Below are 18,413 nucleotides of genomic sequence, written 5' to 3' on the forward strand. Positions count from 1 at the left end.
TATTTTCTTGGAAATAAATGGAAGTTGGTTTTTCTAATCCTTGAGATGATAAATTGACATTCTACTATCAGATTTATTTTGATTAGCTTACCTTGTTTTTATGCCTGTTACTGAAAGAAAGTTCGAAGTCAAAGTTTTCTAGAAGTTATATATATATATATATATATTTTTTAAGCTGGCCCCAGGCAACCCATTTCTTACCTATCCCTGATCTTTTGAAGTTAAACTAAGGGAGTACAGCCATGTCTTTCTATAACATAACTGGTGTTGCTTTCAAAGATAGAGCGTCCTGTACAATCAACCTGACTCATGTTAACTTACTCTAAGAGTTCTGCTATGGTGACCTGAAGCAGCCACGCTAGACAGAATATCTCTGGGTTAATATAAAGAAAACACATGCCAATCAGTCAAAAGTAAAATTGTTTTTGTTTTTTTCAACCTTTATTTTAAGTTCGGGGGTACATGTGCAGGATGTGCAGGTTTGTTACATAGGTAAACGTGTGTCACGGGGCTTCATTATACAGATTGTTTCATCTCCCAGGTATTAAGCCTAGTATCCATCAGTTATTTTTCCTGATCCTCTTTCTCCTTTGTTTTGCTTTCTGGTCTGCTTACTTTTCCCCTTGAAAATCTCTGTTTTGACCCACTGGAAATCGCCAATTACCTCCCTGCTGTATGATCTTTCTCTGTATTCAAAAAGGAAAAATGGTATTTTACATGGGCTAAAACTCATATTAATGTTTTGTTTTTCTTTGTCAATTGTATTTTAAGTCTTTTATCTTCAATTACAAAGGAAAATTTTATTTCCTGATAGATGAATTTCAAATACCGCCAGTGGGAAGCTTTGTGAGGGGGCAGAGAAGCCATCCGAAATCTTAAAATCATACTAAGCCTTGGGTTCATTCTGAAGCTATTTCAGATATTTTACAGCATAGCCTGAATCAGAAGGGACTGTATCTTTTTGTTCCCTTTCTCCTGAGGAGAATGAGTCCTAAAGATCACCAGTTGAAGTCTCTTTCTGGTGGTTGTTTAGTTTTGTTTGTTTGTTTTTTAGTTATAGTTTTTAAATTTAGCTTTCAGTTCTAGAAACTATCCAGCCTGAGCACAGGTTTACTGAACTGGCTAGTTCAATCCCTTAGCCACAGGCTTTTTGCTGCTGTTTCCTACTGTGATCTCATTGTCTCTATAGAATCAGCGTTCATAGCTGGGGCCCAGGGTTTCTGGTACTTCTGGCCTGCTGTATCTTAGGAGATGGAAACAGGGATCAGGCAACAAGCTGAAAGGGTTTTTTTTTGGCTACCTGGCCACCACAGATCCATCACTTTTATTTGAGATGGGGGGTAAATCAACGACGTTTACATATGGTGAATTAATATTATAAAAAGAGAAATTTGGCCAGGCGTGGTAGCTCACGCTTGTAATCCCAGCACTTTGAGAGGCCGAGGCAGGCAGATCATGAGGTCAGGAGTTCGAGACCAGCCTGGCCAACACAGCGAAACCCTGTCTCTACTAAAAATACAAAAATTAGCTGGGCGTGGTGACGGGTGCCTGTAATCCCAGCTACTCAGGAGGCTGAGGCAGGAGAATTGCCTGAACCTGGGAGGCGGAGGTTGCAGTGAGCTGAAATTGTGCCACTGCACTCCATTCTGGGCAACAGAGCTAGACTATGTTGTAAAAGAAAAAAAAAAGAGAAATTTAAAATGTGGCTTGAATATGTAAATACAATGATTAACTACAAATATTTTAAATGAATCATTGATTTTTCATACTTATTATATAATAGTTATGATGCATATTGTTAAACATTATATGTCTCAGCAGATGTTTATGTGACTTAAATTTTTATTCTTCATTATTGCCACAGTTATAATTCCACAATAAAATTTAGGAAGTATAGAAAAAAAGTATATGTTCAAAATTTTACCATTAAACACATTCACTGATAGCACTTTGATATATTTTTATTCTAGTGTATATTCTATTTGATATATATTTTATTCTAGTCTTTTTGTTGCATGAATACAGTTGTAAGTATATGTTTACATCTGCTGTTTAAAAACATCTGCTTTTTATTTTTATTTATAGTTTTTTTTTTTTTTTTTTGAGACAGTCTTCCTTTTCGCCCAAGCTGGAATGCAGTGGCATGATCTTGGTTCACTGCAACCTCTGCCTCTGGGTTCAAGTGATTCTCCTGCCTCAGCTTCCTAAGTAGCTGAGATTACAGGCATGCGCCACCACACCTGGCTAATTTTTGTATTTTTAGTAGAGACGGGGTTTCCACTTGTTGGCGAGGCTGGTCTCGAACTCCTGGCCTCATGTGATCCACCCTTTTTACTCAGGAAAGTGGCTGTATATATATCTTCCAAGTGTTTTTGGAGTGCTTTTAGAGTAATAAGACTAATTCTATAATCCTTCTGTAAGAAATAGATGTTATAGTGTTGGTACATTATGGCTAGATGTTATATTTTAATCTTAATAAGCTGTTGCTTATACAGTATAGGCCCCTGTTTTCATTTCTAAAAATTATCTTTTTTTTTTTTTTTTGAGACAGAGTCTCGCTCTGTCGCCCAGGCTGGAGTGCAGTGGCCGGATCTCAGCTCACTGCAAGCTCCGCCTCCCGGGTTTACGCCATTCTCCCTCCTCAGCCTCCTGAGTAGCTGGGACTACAGGCGCCCGCTACCTCACCTGGCTAGTTTTTTGTATTTTTTTTTAGTAGAGACGGGGTTTCACCGTGTTAGCCAGGATGGTCTCGATCTCCTGACCTCGTGATCCGCCCATCTCGGCCTCCCAAAGTGCTAGGATTACAGGCTTGATCTAAAAATTATCTTAATACTACTTTTGCTTAACTGCTAAGGCTGTTAGCTGTTTTTAAAATCACCTATGTATGTAATTAACATTTACTCTTTTCCACCTGCATTTCTTTTGTCTGTAGACTTTAGCTCATGAGGGAATGAAATCTAGAACATGTGTGACTGGTGATTGTGGATTAAACATTTACAAACAAGTGTTTGGCCAGGTTATAATTTACTATCTAGTTTAGAATTTCATGTTATTCATTTCCACTAAAACATTTCAGTCTCAGTCCAGAAATTATGAGCTTTGAAAATGGAATTTTGGGATATGTAGAGCTACCGTCCATAGCCAAACTAGAAATGTATCTAAAATGATTGGCACCTAAGTTGGTTAGTCGAATGTGATTTAAAATGAGAAAGAAAACTTAAAATTTGTACCCATAGTAAACATATCTAAAAAGTGTGATTTTTTTTCCTACTGTAATAAAGCAGATAGGTTTGAAGAGATAGGTAGTTTTTGTATTGTCTCCACAGCTTAGCATGTGTCTACACAAAGTGTAACAATGTGTAATTTAAAGAATATTTTGGGTTGATGTGAAATCCACTGAAGCTATATTGTTTTAAAAATAAATGTTATTGGTCAGGCGTGGTGGCTCATGCCTGTAATCCCAGCACTTTGGGAGGCTAAGGTGGCCAGATTGCTTGAGCCCACAAGTTCAAGACCAGCCTGGGCAACATAGCTAACCCATCTCTACTAAAAATACAAAAATTAGCCGGATGTGGTGTTGCACACCTGTAGTCTCAGCTGCCTGGGAGGCTGAGGTGAGAGGATCACTTGAGCTCAGGAGATGGAGGTTGCAGTGAGCCAAGATTGCACCACTGCACTCTAACCTGAGCGACAGAGCAAGACCCTATCTCAAATAAATAAATAAATGAATAAATTTTATTGACCATGAATGTGTTACAAAAGGCTATTAAATGTTGCATTAGTTGTATAATTTAATTTCCTGGGAGTATTACTGAAAAAACTGAGAATTACGTATAATTTAAAAACATCCCATAGCTTCTGAATAGGAAGCATTACAATGAGTGAACTTGATTCCTTTGGTTCTTACCTTGGGTGGATAGAGCAACTTGCTGAGCTTCGTCAGGAGTTTCTTCGACAAGAAGACCAGCTTCAGGACTACAGGAAGAACAATACTTACCTTGTGAAGAGGTTAGAATATGAAAGGTAAGATGTTACATACAACATATGTTTATGAATCTAAAATATTTGTCCAACTTTTGGACTCAGTTCATTTCTTCCTCTCTGACTTTTGTTTTCCTTTTTTTCTCTTCTTTCATTTTGTTAAGTCTTTTAAATTCCTTTTCTTTTATCTTTCTTTAGCTTTTTGAAATCCAGACTCTTATTTTGATAAATTAAACAGCATGAAGTGTCTCTTAGAGGGCATGCTGAGTTTATGTATGTTGTAAAATTCATTGTGAGACAGAAAATCTTACAAGCTCTGAGTTTTATCAGATGTGGCAAAGATGGAAAGGAGATTTTGATGGGCATCTTTTTGATGGGCATCCAGAAGATGAAACCAGCACTGGGAGATGTTCCCAGAAGAGCTGAGGGCCTGAGTGCTAGCTGTTCTTCCTGTTCTGCATGGCAACCCTCTTACTGATACCTCTAGACTTGGTGATGAGGTTGGGGAACCTCTTACAGGCCTTTCTAGCAATCATTCCTTAAAACTTGTATTATATTTGTAATCAATTTTATGGTAAAAGATATTTTTTAGATTTGTACACCAAAAGTTAGAAAGATCTGCCATATTTTAAAGCATTTTTTGTCCATTTCTGACTTCTTATTCTTGTAGGTTATCAGTTATCATTATACATTTACTTAAATATATGTATTTAAATATATGTACTGAATACATAACAGTATTCAGTATTTTTCTGCATGTCTATAGGATTAAAGATTTAACATATGTAGAGGTAATATATTATTCTAGCATATTAATGTACCAAAACTTCTTTAGTCTTTTCCAATTGTGGGACCACAATAGGAGTTTTCCTTTTCTCACTATAAGACTATCACAGGCTAGGTTATGGTGGTTCACACCTGTAATCCTAACACTTTGGGAGACTGAGACTGGAGAATCATCTGAGCCCAGGAGTTAAAGACCAGCCTAGGCAACATAATGAGACCTCTGTCTCTACAAAAAATTTTTAAAAATTAGCTGGGCATGGTGGCATATGCCTGTAGTCCTAGCTGCTTGGAGGCTGAGGTGGGAGGATCGCTTGAGTCCAGGAGATTGAGGCTGCAGTGAGCCATGATAATGCCACTGTACTCTAGCCTGGGCAACAGGGTGAGAACTTGTCTCTTCAAAAAAAAAAAAAAAAAAAAAAAAAAGACTATCACAGCTATAAAATTTTCTGTGTGAAAAAGATTTCCCAAAACTAGCTGGGTATGCTGGCATACACCTGTGGTCCCAGCTACTCAGGAGGCTGAAGTGGGAGGATTGCATCAGCCTGGGAGGTTGAGGCTGCAGTGAGCCGTTATCATGCCTGCACTCCAGTCTGGGCAACAGAATGAAAGCTTGTCTCAAAAATAAATAAATAAATAAATAAATAAATAAATAAATAAATAAATAAAGATTTCCACTCCCCTTATGTTATTTCAGTAGTATATTTTCTCAAATGTAGAATTCCTCAAAAAGAATGCTTTACCAATTTTGTTGCTTTTACCACACAGATGAAAGATTGCTTTCTAAAATGATTGTACTCATTTATAATGTAAATATTTCCCCATAGCCCTGCCAACTTTGGTTTTAATTCTAATTTAATTTTATTAGTATAGGAATAAGATACTACATATATACATATAGGAAGTTGGTGGGTTTTTTTTTTTTTTTGTCTTTTTCTTTTTTTGAGACTGAGTCTGTCTCTGACTCCCAGGCTGGAGTGCAGTGGCACAATCTCAGCTCACTGCAGCCTCCACCTCCTGCGTTTAAGCGATTCTCATGCCTCAGCCTCCTGAGTAGCTCGGACCACAGGCATGTACCACCATGCCTGGCTAAATTTTTTGTATCTTTAGTAGAGACAAGGTTTCATTGTGTTGGCCAGACTGATCTTGAACTCCTGGCCTCCAGTGATCTGCCTGCCTTGGCCTCCCAAAGTGCTGGGATTGCACGTGTGAGCCACTGCGCATAGCCACATATAGGAAGTTTAATTTGCATTTTATAATGGTGAAAGTTAACATTTTTCTATATATTTGTCAAGTGTTTCTTTTTGCATGATTGGTCTATGTGTATCCTTTGGCTACTTGGCTAGCAGAAAGTCACCATCTTTATGTTTTGCTTCTGTTCACTTTCTCTTGATGGCACCAGTCTATCTTTATTAGTTTCTCCTGTTCCTAGTATTCTATGGTTTAGCCTTTTATTACAATTTTTAAAGTACTAACTATTGGATGAATCTTCTGCTACCACTCCTTATCAATTCTCGTAATTCTAGCTTTCCTCATCTGTTACTATAAATTAGTCTCACAGTTTTCTCTTCTACAGTATTTTTCTCTTCTGTGATTGAAGTTGGTTCTGATAGTTTTTTTTATAGATGCAATTTATGGAAATAATAGGAAAAGAATTGTTTTTATCTTTGTAATTTCTGTTTTGTCAATTAGCTTTATCAGTATTATCTATCTCCTATTACAAGTTCAAGTATTTTAAAAGTTTGGATTGTGAGCTATTTGTATGCTCTTTGTTTTTTCCAGCCCACTCTCCCCTGCTAACTGAATGTTTTATCTTTCTTAATGTATGTGTCAAATACTGGACAACTTTGAGAATCCAATCCAAGGTAATATAATCTAAAAGAATGACTTTGTAATTTAGTTTTCAGTGTGGACAGCAGATCAAGGAATTGAGAGCACAGCATGAAGAAAATATTAAAAAGTTAGCAGACCAGTTTTTACAGGAACAAAAGGTAAATTTAAAAAATATACTTAAATCTGAACATATTTTTGTTATAAATCATGATAATTTAGAAATTAAAATTGTAATTTTGTCACAAAACATTATAGTTTAAGTTTTCCAGCCAGCCTAATTCCAAAAGTGATTTACAATGACTTTATTTCTGAGTAAATTAAACATTTGCAAAAATACAATCTTAATTCTTAAAACTGGTCAGGCGTGGTGGTTCACGCCTGTAATCCCAGCACTTTGGGAGGCTGAAGTGGGTGGATCACTCGAGGTTAGGAGGTCAAGATCAGCCTGGCCAACATGGGGAAACCCCATCTCTACTAAAAATACAAAATATAGCCAGGTCTGGTGGTGCATGCCTGTAATCTCAGCTACTCAGGAGGCTGAGGCAGGAGAACTGCTTGAGCCCAGGAGACGGAGGTTACAATGAGCCAAGATCATACCACTGCACTCCACGGAGGTTACAGTAAGCCAAGATCACACCACTGCACTCCAGCCTGGGCGACACAGTGAGACTCCGTCTCAAAAAAAAAAAAAATTAAATTAATTTTGAACCAAAATATCCATCTTTTTTTAAAAATAATTTTTGTTGTTAATATATTTCTCAGATCGTAAAGTGGGCAACTTTTTTACTGAAAATCAACTACTTCCTTTTTTATGCATTTGAGAAATAGAAAAAAAAGAAACACTTTTTCCTTTATTATCAATCTCTGTTATTCTGACACCCTTTCCTTAAGCACAGAAATGAGACACTAGCCACCATAACCAGTTTGATTCATACTTTTGGCAGGGCGGCAAATTCTTTTATTAATTCATTTTAAGTTAATATATATTATGAAGATTTTTTAAGCAATAGAAGAAATTGTCTGAAGATTACTAGTTATTAAGGACATGATTCATTTTTTTATACCCTGTAATCTTACCTGACTAGGCACGATTTGTCTGAACTCTTGTGATTTAAAGGAAAGAAAGATTTAATAGTGAAAAGTATTTGTTTTGCTCTTTGGTAGCATCTCAACTAAAGGACTAGAAGTTAAGGATATCAGGTTTTCATTCTCAGCTTTTTCACAATTTTATAGTAGGATATAGAGGGTGTCATTTCTTTCTCTATTTCCTTTTTTGAATCTACAAAGTGGAATAGCTGCTACTTATCTGCAGTCTACTTTGAAGAGGTATAAGGATGGATTGGTGGAAGAAGGCAGGCCTGAGTGAGCTACCATAGTAGCGGCATTGAGGGCAATCAAAAGGTATTATTGAGACACTGGAGGGTTAAAATAACATAATGGAACACAAAAGGAAGGGGAAGAGAGATTTGCTATTGCAATTGTGTCATTATAAGCGTAGTATATAAATAATGGGATAAGTTTGCTCTCTTCTATTCTTTTAAGGAAGACAGATGAGAGCTTTCCCTTTTTTTCCAAGCCAGTGTAATTCTCTTTCTGTTCTTCTATACTAGGCTATTTTTATGGTATTAATTAACTAATGCCTCTCCAATTATTCCTTGCCATTATCCTACCCTAATGGAAGAAGGCGTGGCAGGAATTGAGGTGCCCAGATAACTTCTCCTTTCTGGGCAGCACATCAGGCCTTACTCTCTAGATTAGCTACCTAATTCTACTCCCCACCCTTCATTTCCTGTTCTTTAACTACTATAGCAAGTTGGTTCTGTGCAATTTGAGTTTTCATAGAGACAAATCCAATGTTAGCTATATGAAATAAGCATAAATTGTATTCAGGGCTTTATCTTTTTGATTGTTTATGAATCTTAAAATTAATTAACCAGCCACATGTCTATCACAGAAATGACTCTGGAAAAGGAGACAGCAAACTATAGCCCACAGGCTGAATTCAGCTCGCTGCCTGTTTTTGTACTGTTTAGAGGCCAAAAGTGTTTTTCACATTTTCAAATGATGAAAAAAATTGAGAAAATTATCTTAGTACATTGGAAAATTATAGAAATATTTATTTTGGTGTTCATACATAAAATTTTATTGAGACACAACCATGCGTTCATGCTATAGGGACAGAGAAACTCTCATAGCCCAGAGAAGACTAAGGAGACCTGAGGACTTAAATGTAGTGTAGTAGCCGGGGACGGTGGCTCATACCTGTAATCCCACCACTTTGGAAGGCCAAGGTGGGTGGATCACAAGGTCAGGAGTTTGAGACCAACCGGCCAACATGGTGAAACCTCGTCTCTACTAAAAATACAAAAAGTTAGCCGGGCATGGTGGCTGGTGCCTGTAATCCCAGCTACTCAGGAGGCTGAGGCAGGAGAATCCCTTGAACTGGGGAGGCGGAGGTTGCAGTGAGCCAATACTGCGCCACTGCACTCCAGCCTGGCAACAGAACGAGACTCCATCTCAAAAATTAAAAAATTAAAATAAATGCAGTGTAGTATCCTGAATTGGATCCTGAAACAGAAAATGGACTTAGTGGAAAAACTGGTGAAATCTAAGTCTGGAGTTTAGGTACTAATAATATACTGATTTTTTTTTTTAGTTTTGCAAATGTATCATGGTAATTATGGATGGTACATTAATAGGATGTTAACATTAGGGGAAACTGGGTAAGGGGTGATTACTTTTCTGTAAATCTAAAATTATTTCAGAATAAGAAGTTTATTTTAAAAACAATCAATAGGTCCCCTAACCAAATCACAAACATTGCATCTAGAAAAGCATTTTATTTTATTAATATTAATATTGTCCATTCATAGAAAGGTACTGTCAATAATGCATTAAAGAGACAACATCTTTGTTAACTGCTTTCAATGGAAAAGTATTTTTGAACAGTAGCTTGTTGACTTTTAATTTTGTTCAATATTTGTCTTACCCACATCTGCAAAAGAGTGAAGAGTACTATAGCAATAGCCTTATGAGATAGCGTAATAGTGAAGATGCACAGAGATGCAAGCTGGATGCTCAAGTTGTGCCTCATGGATTTTCTCACCCTTGGTGTTTATGTTAGACATGTTCAAAAATTTCAGTTTATCATTTCATTCATCAATGATTAAGCTATCAGAATTGATTATAGCTTACCAAGTTACAGGAAATATGGGATTTGGAGTCAGAAAGGCTGTGATTAGAATTCCTTCTTCACAATTCTCTAGTTTTGTGACTTTGTACAAACTGCTTAATTTTTTTTTTTTTTTTTTTCTGAGACTGAGTCTTGCTCTGTCGCCCAGGCAGGAGTGCAGTGGCCCCATCTCGGCTCACTGCAACCTCCACCTCCCGAGTTCAAGCGATTCTTCTGCCTCAGCCTTCTGAGTAGTTGGGATTACAGGCGTGGGCCACCACGCCCGACTCAGCTTTGTATTTTTAGTAGAGACGGGGTTTCACCACATTGGTCAGGCTGATACCGAACTCCTGACCTCGTGATTCACCCACCTCGGCCTCCCAAAGTGGTAGAATTACAGGCATGAGCCACCGCGCCTGGCCCAAACTGCTTTTTTTTTTTTTTAAAGTGGAGTCTCGCACTGTTGCCCAGGCTGGAGTGCAGTGGCGTGATCTCGGCTGGCTGCAAGCTCCACCTCCCGGATTCGCGCCATTCTTCTGCCTCAGGCTCCCAAGTAACTGGGACTACAGGCGCCCGCCACCACACCCAGCTAATTTTTTTGTATTTTTTAGTAGAGACGGGGTTTCACCGTGTTAGCCAGGATGGTCTCAATCTCCTGACCTCGTGATCTGCCCACCTCGGCCTCCCAAAGTGCTGGGATTACAGGCATGAGCTACTGCGCCTGGCCTTAACTTCTAAACTGCTTAATTTTTTAAAGCCTCAGTTTTGTTTTGTTTTTCTCAAAACTATGAATTTTTTTTCTACTAGAGTACAGCTATGAAAGCAATTTGGAAACTGTGAAGCACGATGCAAATATTTGTTGATTTTACCTGCCAGGACACTGGAATACCTACACCTGATTGTCAGAGTATCCTTTCTCCTTTATTGTGACACATTCTTAAGATTTGACTCTTGTGGCCGGGTGCGGTGGCTCACGCCTGTAATCCCAGCACTTTGGGAGGCTGAGGTAGGCGGATCATGAGGCCAGCAGATTGAGACCATCCTGGCTAACACAGTGAAACCCCCTGTCTACTAAAAATACAAAAAATTAGCCGCGCGTGGTGGCGGGCGCCTGTAGTCCCAGCTACTCGGGAGGCTGAGGCAGGAAAATGGCGTGAACCCAGGAGGCGGAGCTTGGAGTGAGCCGAGATCCCACCACTGCACTCCAGCCTGGGCGGCAGAGGAAGACTCTGTCTCAAAAATAAAAAAGATTAAAAAAAAAAAAAGATTTTGTTCTTGTTTTCCTAGATTCCATATAAATTTTTTCGTACTATTTTTATAACATTACTAAGAATTACATTTCATACTGCTTTAGAGTTTACAAAGCATTTATAGATGCATTAAATGTTGACTAGAGGAACCCATATATGGCATCCCAAACTTGTGTACTTGACCCCTTGCTGCTCCCAATTTTCCACGGAGGCAAACTCAATACTCTCCATTGAGAGAATTGAGTTAGGCCTAACCATATACTTGAAGATTTGCATTTCCAAGAAGATGCTAGGTTAGGAACAGGGTTGGAGGAAGCACCGACCTGTTTATTGTCCTGCCATTACTTGCTGTGCTTCGGTGGCCAGCACACTTAGGAAGAAGATTGCCTGTTTTTCACCCTTGCTCTTGAAGAAGCACCTGTATGCCAGTCTCCTCCTTTCTGCCATCCTGCTTAATTCTAACATATGCTTACAGAGAACGCACCCTGCCCATAGCACCCAGGAAAATGCCCAATTGTAGGCCATCAGGGCAAGGTGTAGTACTCAGCAGGCTGTCTTGCAGAATCAGACACCTCAGCATAGCCAAACAGAGTCACCTCTGATTGCCAAATCATTCATTTACTGTAGCTAGAGATTTTCAAAAGTGTTATTCTTTGACTTTTTATCAGGTATAAAAATCACACAGAAAATAATGTATCCTGCATCTCCAATTGTTCATTATTTGAACGCATTTGAACCATTTAATTAATAGTTGTGTCAGTGGTTTAACAATTTGAACTGAAAAATATTTATTGTTACCGAATCTTTATCTAGCAGCAAGAGTCCCACAAAATTCAATCAAATGGTGGAAAAGAATTGGATATAAACGATCAAGTCGTACCTAAAAATATTCCAAAAGTAGCTGAGAATGTTGCAGATAAGAATGAAGAACCCTCAAGCAATCATATTCCACATGGGAAAGGTATTATTATTATTTTGTTTTGTATTAATAGGATATTAACTTTTTCTTCCCATTTTTAAGTGAATATTTTCAATCAGAAAGAAAATTGTTTGATTTTAGTTCACACATGATTAAGTGTCTTCATTGTTTCAAATTTGGATCCTTTGATGAAAGAGAAAAAAGAGTAAGTTATTTTAGAGTTACAGCTATGTCCAAAGCAAGATATAAAGATGTTCAGTTGATGTAGTCTATTACTTTTAGAAACTGATTGTTACATTCCTTCAAAACATTTTCAAATTATGTAAGAAAAATTACAGAATTCTATATTTCTGTTACTTGAGCAGAACAAATCAAAAGAGGTGGTGATGCAGGGATGCCTGGAATAGAAGAGAATGACCTAGCAAAAGTTGATGATCTTCCCCTTGGTAAGTAAAAATTGTTAGAGAATTCAACTAAAGTGATGATAATACATTTCATGTGACCCCATTCTCTTTTTGGATAACACTTGGAAAAGTCAGATATCTGGATGATTGATATTTCTAGTTAATTAAGTACCCATTAATTGCCAGGACTTTTTTTGGATACTACTTTTATAAAATTTTTTGCTAAGATGTATAAAATGCTTGTTTTTACCTTGATAAGAATCACCTATATTTGAATCTTTTCTTCACGACTCAGAGTTTTTGCTTATGACAGTTGTACTATATAGAGTCATTTATGTTTACTAAAGGTATGCATGGCTCTTTTCTTTCCTACCAAATGTGCCCAGATTCCTGTGTTGTTGGTGTGCTTTAATATGGCATAGTAATACCCTAATAAGAGTTATTTAATTATTTAGTTTTGAGGGCTTGGTTGTCCTTTTAGTGAATTACCCCACACTTTTGGATAGTTTACCATTTTTTTTCTTCTTTTCTGGCCACTTCTGTTCATTGTGTCTCTTTCCTCCTTAACGTGTCTGCTTCTTGTCCATTTTCACTTGCAGTCCTCATCCCACTTGTTGCTATCCTAATCCCCTTCATTTTTTTCCTTCATGTCTCTTCTTTGTTTTTCTTGCTATATCTGTGTTTCTTGGCTATTAATGGTACTCCTCCCTGCTGACTCCAATTTATTATGGTAGAAAAATAAGAAATTAACAGCATGCCTCTGCTGCTTTTGGCTGATTTTATTTCTTCTCAATCTCAGTAATTACTTCTGTGATTATAGCTAGTTGTACATGACTGAAATTGCTGAATGTTTAGACCAAATAAATGAAATATTTGTCCTTTCATTTATATAGTTTTGTTGTCTTTTCAAATTCTTATGGGTTTGCAATTCATAGCGATTTCCCCTAAAATAAAGGTAAGGACAAAAGCAATAACATGAATTTGAAAATAAAGAATCAGAATTAGCAAGCTTTGTTTGTAAGAAAATGAAGTAATCCAATGATTTTTTAAAATTAATTAATTTTGAGATACAAAAATCTCTGACGCTCAGGCTAGAATGCGGTGGCGCGATCTTGGCTCACTGCAACCTCAGCCTCCCAGGTTCAAGCATTTCTCCTGCCTCATCCTCCTGAGTAGCTGGGATTACAGGTGTGTGCCACCATGCTCAGCTAATTTTTGTATTTTCAGTAGAGGCGAGGTTTCACCGTGTTGGCTAGCTGGTCTCAAACTCCTAACCTCAAGTGATTCTCCCGCCTTGGCCTCCCAAAATGCTGGGATTACAAGCATGAGCCACCAAGCCCGAACTCTTTTTAACATTTTTTTTAATTTAATTTTTTTTTCTTTTCTTGAGACAGGGTCTCACTCTGTCACCCATGCTGGAATGCAGTGGTGCAGTCATGAGTAACTGCAGTCTTGATCTCCTGGGCACAAGCTATCCACCCACCTCAGCTTCCTGAATAACTGAGACTACAGGTGTGTGCCATCATGCCCAGTTAATTTTATTATTTTCTTTATTTTTTATTTTTTATTTATTTATTGTTTTTGAGACGGAGTCTTGCTCTGTCGCCCAGGCTGGAGTGCAGTGGCCGGATCTCGGCTCACTGCAAGCTCCACCTCCCACGTTCACGCCATTCTCCTGCCTCAGCTTCCCGAGTAGCTGGGACTACAGGCGCCCGCCACCTCGCCCAGCTAGTTTTTTGTATTTTTTAGTAGAGACGGGGTTTCATCGCGTTAGCCAGGTTGGTCTCGATCTCCTGACCTCGTGATCCGCCCGTCTCGGACTCCCAAAGTGCTGGGATTACAGGCTTGAGCCACTGCGCCCGGCTTCTTTATTTTTTTTATTTTTGTGATATGGGATCTCGCTCTGTCACCCAGGCCAGAGTACAGTGGCATGATCACAGCTCACTGCAGCCTCGATCTCCCAGGCATAAATGATCTTCCCACCTCAGCCTCCTGAGTAGCAGGGACTACAGGCATGTGCCACAACACCTGACTATTTTTTATAGTTTTTTGTAGAGATAAGTTTTCATCATGTTGCCCAGGCTGGTCTCGAACTCCTAGCCTTAAGCGATCTGCCTGCCTTGGCCTCCCAAAATGCAGGGATTACAGGCATCAACTACCATGCCCAGCCTGTTTTCTTTATTTTTCTGTAGAGACAAGGTCTCACCATGTTGCCCAGGCTGATCTCAAAACTCCTGGACTTGCGTGATCCTCCCACTTCAGACTCCCAAAGGGCTGGGATTACAAACATGGGTCGCTGCACCCAGCCAACAAATATATAGAGAGAGCGCCAAAAATTACATATATTTTTTTCAGACAGGGTCTCGTTCTGTTGCCCAGGCTAGAGTGCAGTGATCGTTGTTGATGGTAGCCTCAAACTCCTAGGCTCAAGCCATCCTCCCACCTCAGCCTCCTAAGACTACAGGGGCACACCACCACACCTGGCTAATATTTTTATTTTTGTAGAGACAGTGCCTCACCGTGTTGCCCAGGCTACTCTTTAACTCCAGACCTCAAGCAATAGTCCCGCCTCAGCCTCTCAAAGCACTGGGATTGTAGGCAGGAGCCGTGGTGCCTAGCTGTAATCCAATGATTTTTAAAGTGTGGTCTTTGGATCAGCAGTATCAGCATTACCCAGGAACTTGTTAGACCTGCAAATTCTTAGGTCCCATTCCAGACCTACTTAATCAGAAATTTTGGAATGGAGCCCAGTAATTTGTTTTAAAAAGCTCTCCTAGTGATTTTGATCTATGCTAAAGTTTGAGAACCACTGACTTAGATGTTAAAGAAATATCAGGGCAGGAACTCTGTATTCTTCTAAATTTTTTTAGCACTTACTGTAGTCACAGTTGAGTTTTAGGTTGATTAATCTATTTTACATTGCGCTTGTATATTTTAAAAACTATACCCAAAGTTTTGTCAAGGACATACTGCTGGTGTCTGATAGAAGCACTCTATTCAGGTATGAGCAAGAGTTGGCTACCTGCATACATTTATTTTTCATGTAATATACCTACAAAGTTATTATTTGTATTTAAGTATATATAATTTGTAACCTCTATTGTTTATTTCCACATACTTTTCTCTTTTTTTGTTTTTTGTTTTTTGTTTTTTTTTTTGAGACAGAGTCTCACTCTGTCGCCCAGGCTGGAGTATAGTGGCGCGATCTTGGCTCACTGCAAGCTTTGCCTCCCAGGTACACACCATTCTCCTGCCTCAGCCTTCTGAGTAGCTGGGACTACAGGCGCCTACCACCACACCTAGCTAATTTTTTGTATTTCTAGCAGAGATGGGGTTTCACCGTGTTAGCCAGGATGGTCTCGAGATCCTGACCTTGTGATCCGCTTGCCTCGGCCTCCCAAAGTCCTGGGTTTACAGGTGTGAGCCACTGCGCCCGGCCTATTTCCACATACTTTTCAAGTTAAAATTTTGTCATTATCACTCTAAATGTGTAATGTCTCCATTTATTTTCTCATTGGTCATAATTTATTACCCAGCCACCAGGAAGTTCCAGTGTTTAGGGTAAAATGAAATGGGAATACAAGAGATAGAGATCTTGTCTTGACCATTATTAGGTATATTGTCCTATCAGACAGTGGTTTTCAAATGTCTTTCACACATGAGCCATTCCAACAGATAGAAATCTTATCTTGCCTCTTCTCCTTCCTTAATAATAATAATTTAAAAAGTACACAACAATTTTATTTATTTTTTATTTTTTATTTTTTTGAGACTGAGTTTCACTCTGTCGCCTAGCCTGGAGTACAGTGGCACCATCTTGGCTCACTGCATCCTCCGCCTCCCAGGTTTAAGCAGTTCTCTTCCTCAGCCTCCTGAGTAGCTGGGATTGCAGCGCCCACCACCACTCCTGGCTAATTTTTTTTTATATTTTTAGTAGAAACGGGGTTTCACCATCTTGGTCAGGCTGATCTTGAACTCCTGACCTCGTGATCCATGCGCCTTGGCTTCCCAAAGTGCTGGGATTACAGGCGTGAGCCACCACGCCTGGCCAATTTTATTAGATTTTATAAGAATGAGTAGTGCTACTGTTGATGAGATGCCAACAAATTCATTATCTGATTTTTACAACGTGAACTTGCCATATGCAACTTACATGGTTGTAGCACTATAATCTGGAACTGGGAAAAACACCAAGTATGTTAAAATTTTGTGTAAATTGATCATTAATGTAAAAAATGTCTCTATGCAGACATTTTCTACATTGTCATGGCATATTAAAGGCCTTCTTCTGGATTTTTTTTTTTAACTTTTATTTTTATTTATTTATATTTTTTGGGACAGGGTCTTGCCCTGTCACCCAGGCTGGAGTGCAGTGGAATGATCATGGCTCACTGAAGCCTTGACCTCCTGGGCTCAAGTGGTACTCCCACATCAGCTCCTGAGTAGCTGGGACTACAGGCATGTGCCATCACACCCAGCTAATTTTGTTGTTGTTGTTGTTGTTTGTAGAGACAGGGTCTCGCTATGTTATCCAGGCTGGTCTCAAACTCCTAGGCTCAAGCAGTCCTCCCACCTCAGCCTCCCAAAGCACTGCAACTATAGGTATGAGCCACCATGCCTGGCCTGGATTAATATTTGAAGCTCTTTAAACTATTGGTGCTTTGCTTTGATAATCATTCTTCATAGCATTTATCCTTAATTATTTGAGGAAGTATTTTGAGTGTAAAGATTGTTTTGAAATGGTAACTGGTAGAAGGAAACTTTGAGCTCTGTGATCATTCAGATGCAAACACGAAGGAAAGCCATGTCATATCTTTGTAACTTGAGCTCCCTACATGCTACCTTGCGTATAGCAGGGTCCTGGTAAATGTATACGGTTGAATTCTCAGGCTATCTTTAATGGTGAGACAATGGTCTCTGGAGTCAAATTGCCTAGATTCAAACGTTTGGCTCTTATCTTTTAACAATTATGTGACCATTTTTTTGCCCTTATATGTAAAATAGAATAATAACAATTCCAACCTCACAGGAATGTTGTGAAATTTAAATGTAAAGCACTTAGAACAGTGCCTGGCACATAGCAAGTGCTATATAAATCTTAGTTTCTGTTGGCCGGGTGCAGTGGCTCATGCCTGTAATCTCAGCACTTTGGGAGGCTGAGGCAGGCAGATCACTTGAGGTCAGGAGTTCAAGACCCCCTGGCCAACATGGTGAAACCCCGTCTCTGCTAAAAATATAAAAATTAGCTGGATGTGGTGGCAGGCATCTGTAGTCCCAGCTACTTGGGAGGCTAAGGCAGGAGAATCGTTAGAATCCAGAAGGCGGAGGTTGCAGTGAGCCAAGATTGTGCCTCTGCACTCCAACCTGGGCGATAGAGCGAGACTCCGTCTCAAAAAAAAAAAAACTTAGTTGCTGCCATTATTATTTCATGTAATCATAGCCCCATTTTTAATCTCTTTGCCACTCCTTTTCCTCAGTTTTGCCTTTTCTTCCTGAAGTAATGTATGCCAAAATTCTTAATGTCAATGCAAGTTCTGGTGTGTATGTGTTGTCCTATTAGCTATAGAGGCAGTAACTCCAAAGAGGAAGCAGAGAAAAGAACATATCCTGGCTGGGCATAGTGGCTCATACCTGTAATCCCAGCACTTTGGGGGGTCGAGGTGGGTGGATTACTTGAGGCCAGGAGTTTGAGACCAGCCTGGCCAACATGGTGAAACTCCGTCTCTACTAAAAATATAAAATTATCTGGGTGTGGTGGCACACACCTGTAATCCCAGCTACTTGGGAGGCTGAGGCAGGAGAATCCCTTGAGCCCAAGAGGCAGAGGCTGCAGTCAACTGAGATTGCGCCACTGCGCTCCAGCCTGAGCGAGAGAGTGAGACTGTGTCTCAAAGAAAAAAAAAAAAACATATCCTCGTAATTTAAAAACGGACTGTTATATATACTGACAGTTTTGTTTAAGATAGCTAGGACCGCCGGGCGCGGTGGCTCAAGCCTGTAATCCCAGCACTTTGGGAGGCCGAGACGGGCGGATCACAAGGTCAGGAGATCGAGACCATCCTGGCTAACAT

At 39.2% G+C, this 18,413-nt stretch overlaps 1 protein-coding gene across 11 annotated transcripts in view; it reads left to right on the forward strand.

The window, feature by feature from the left end:
- GOLM2 (golgi membrane protein 2) overlaps nt 1-18,413 on the forward strand; it is a 128,590-nt gene that overhangs the window by 38,060 nt on the left and 72,117 nt on the right. For 6 of the 11 annotated variants that reach the window (XM_065547857.2, XM_005559396.5, XM_005559398.5 and 3 more), the window contains exons 3-6: nt 3,921-4,023; nt 6,665-6,755; nt 11,833-11,980; nt 12,304-12,384. In XM_065547857.2, the coding sequence (XP_065403929.1) occupies nt 3,921-4,023; nt 6,665-6,755; nt 11,833-11,980; nt 12,304-12,384 (423 nt within the window). The remainder of the gene's footprint in view (nt 1-3,920; nt 4,024-6,664; nt 6,756-11,832; nt 11,981-12,303; nt 12,385-18,413) is intronic. The other 5 variants (XM_065547858.2, XM_005559397.4, XM_005559399.4 and 2 more) reach the window with 1 other exon arrangement.

Source organism: Macaca fascicularis, chromosome 7 (assembly GCF_037993035.2).
Source record: "Macaca fascicularis isolate 582-1 chromosome 7, T2T-MFA8v1.1".
NCBI lineage: Eukaryota > Metazoa > Chordata > Mammalia > Primates > Cercopithecidae > Macaca > Macaca fascicularis.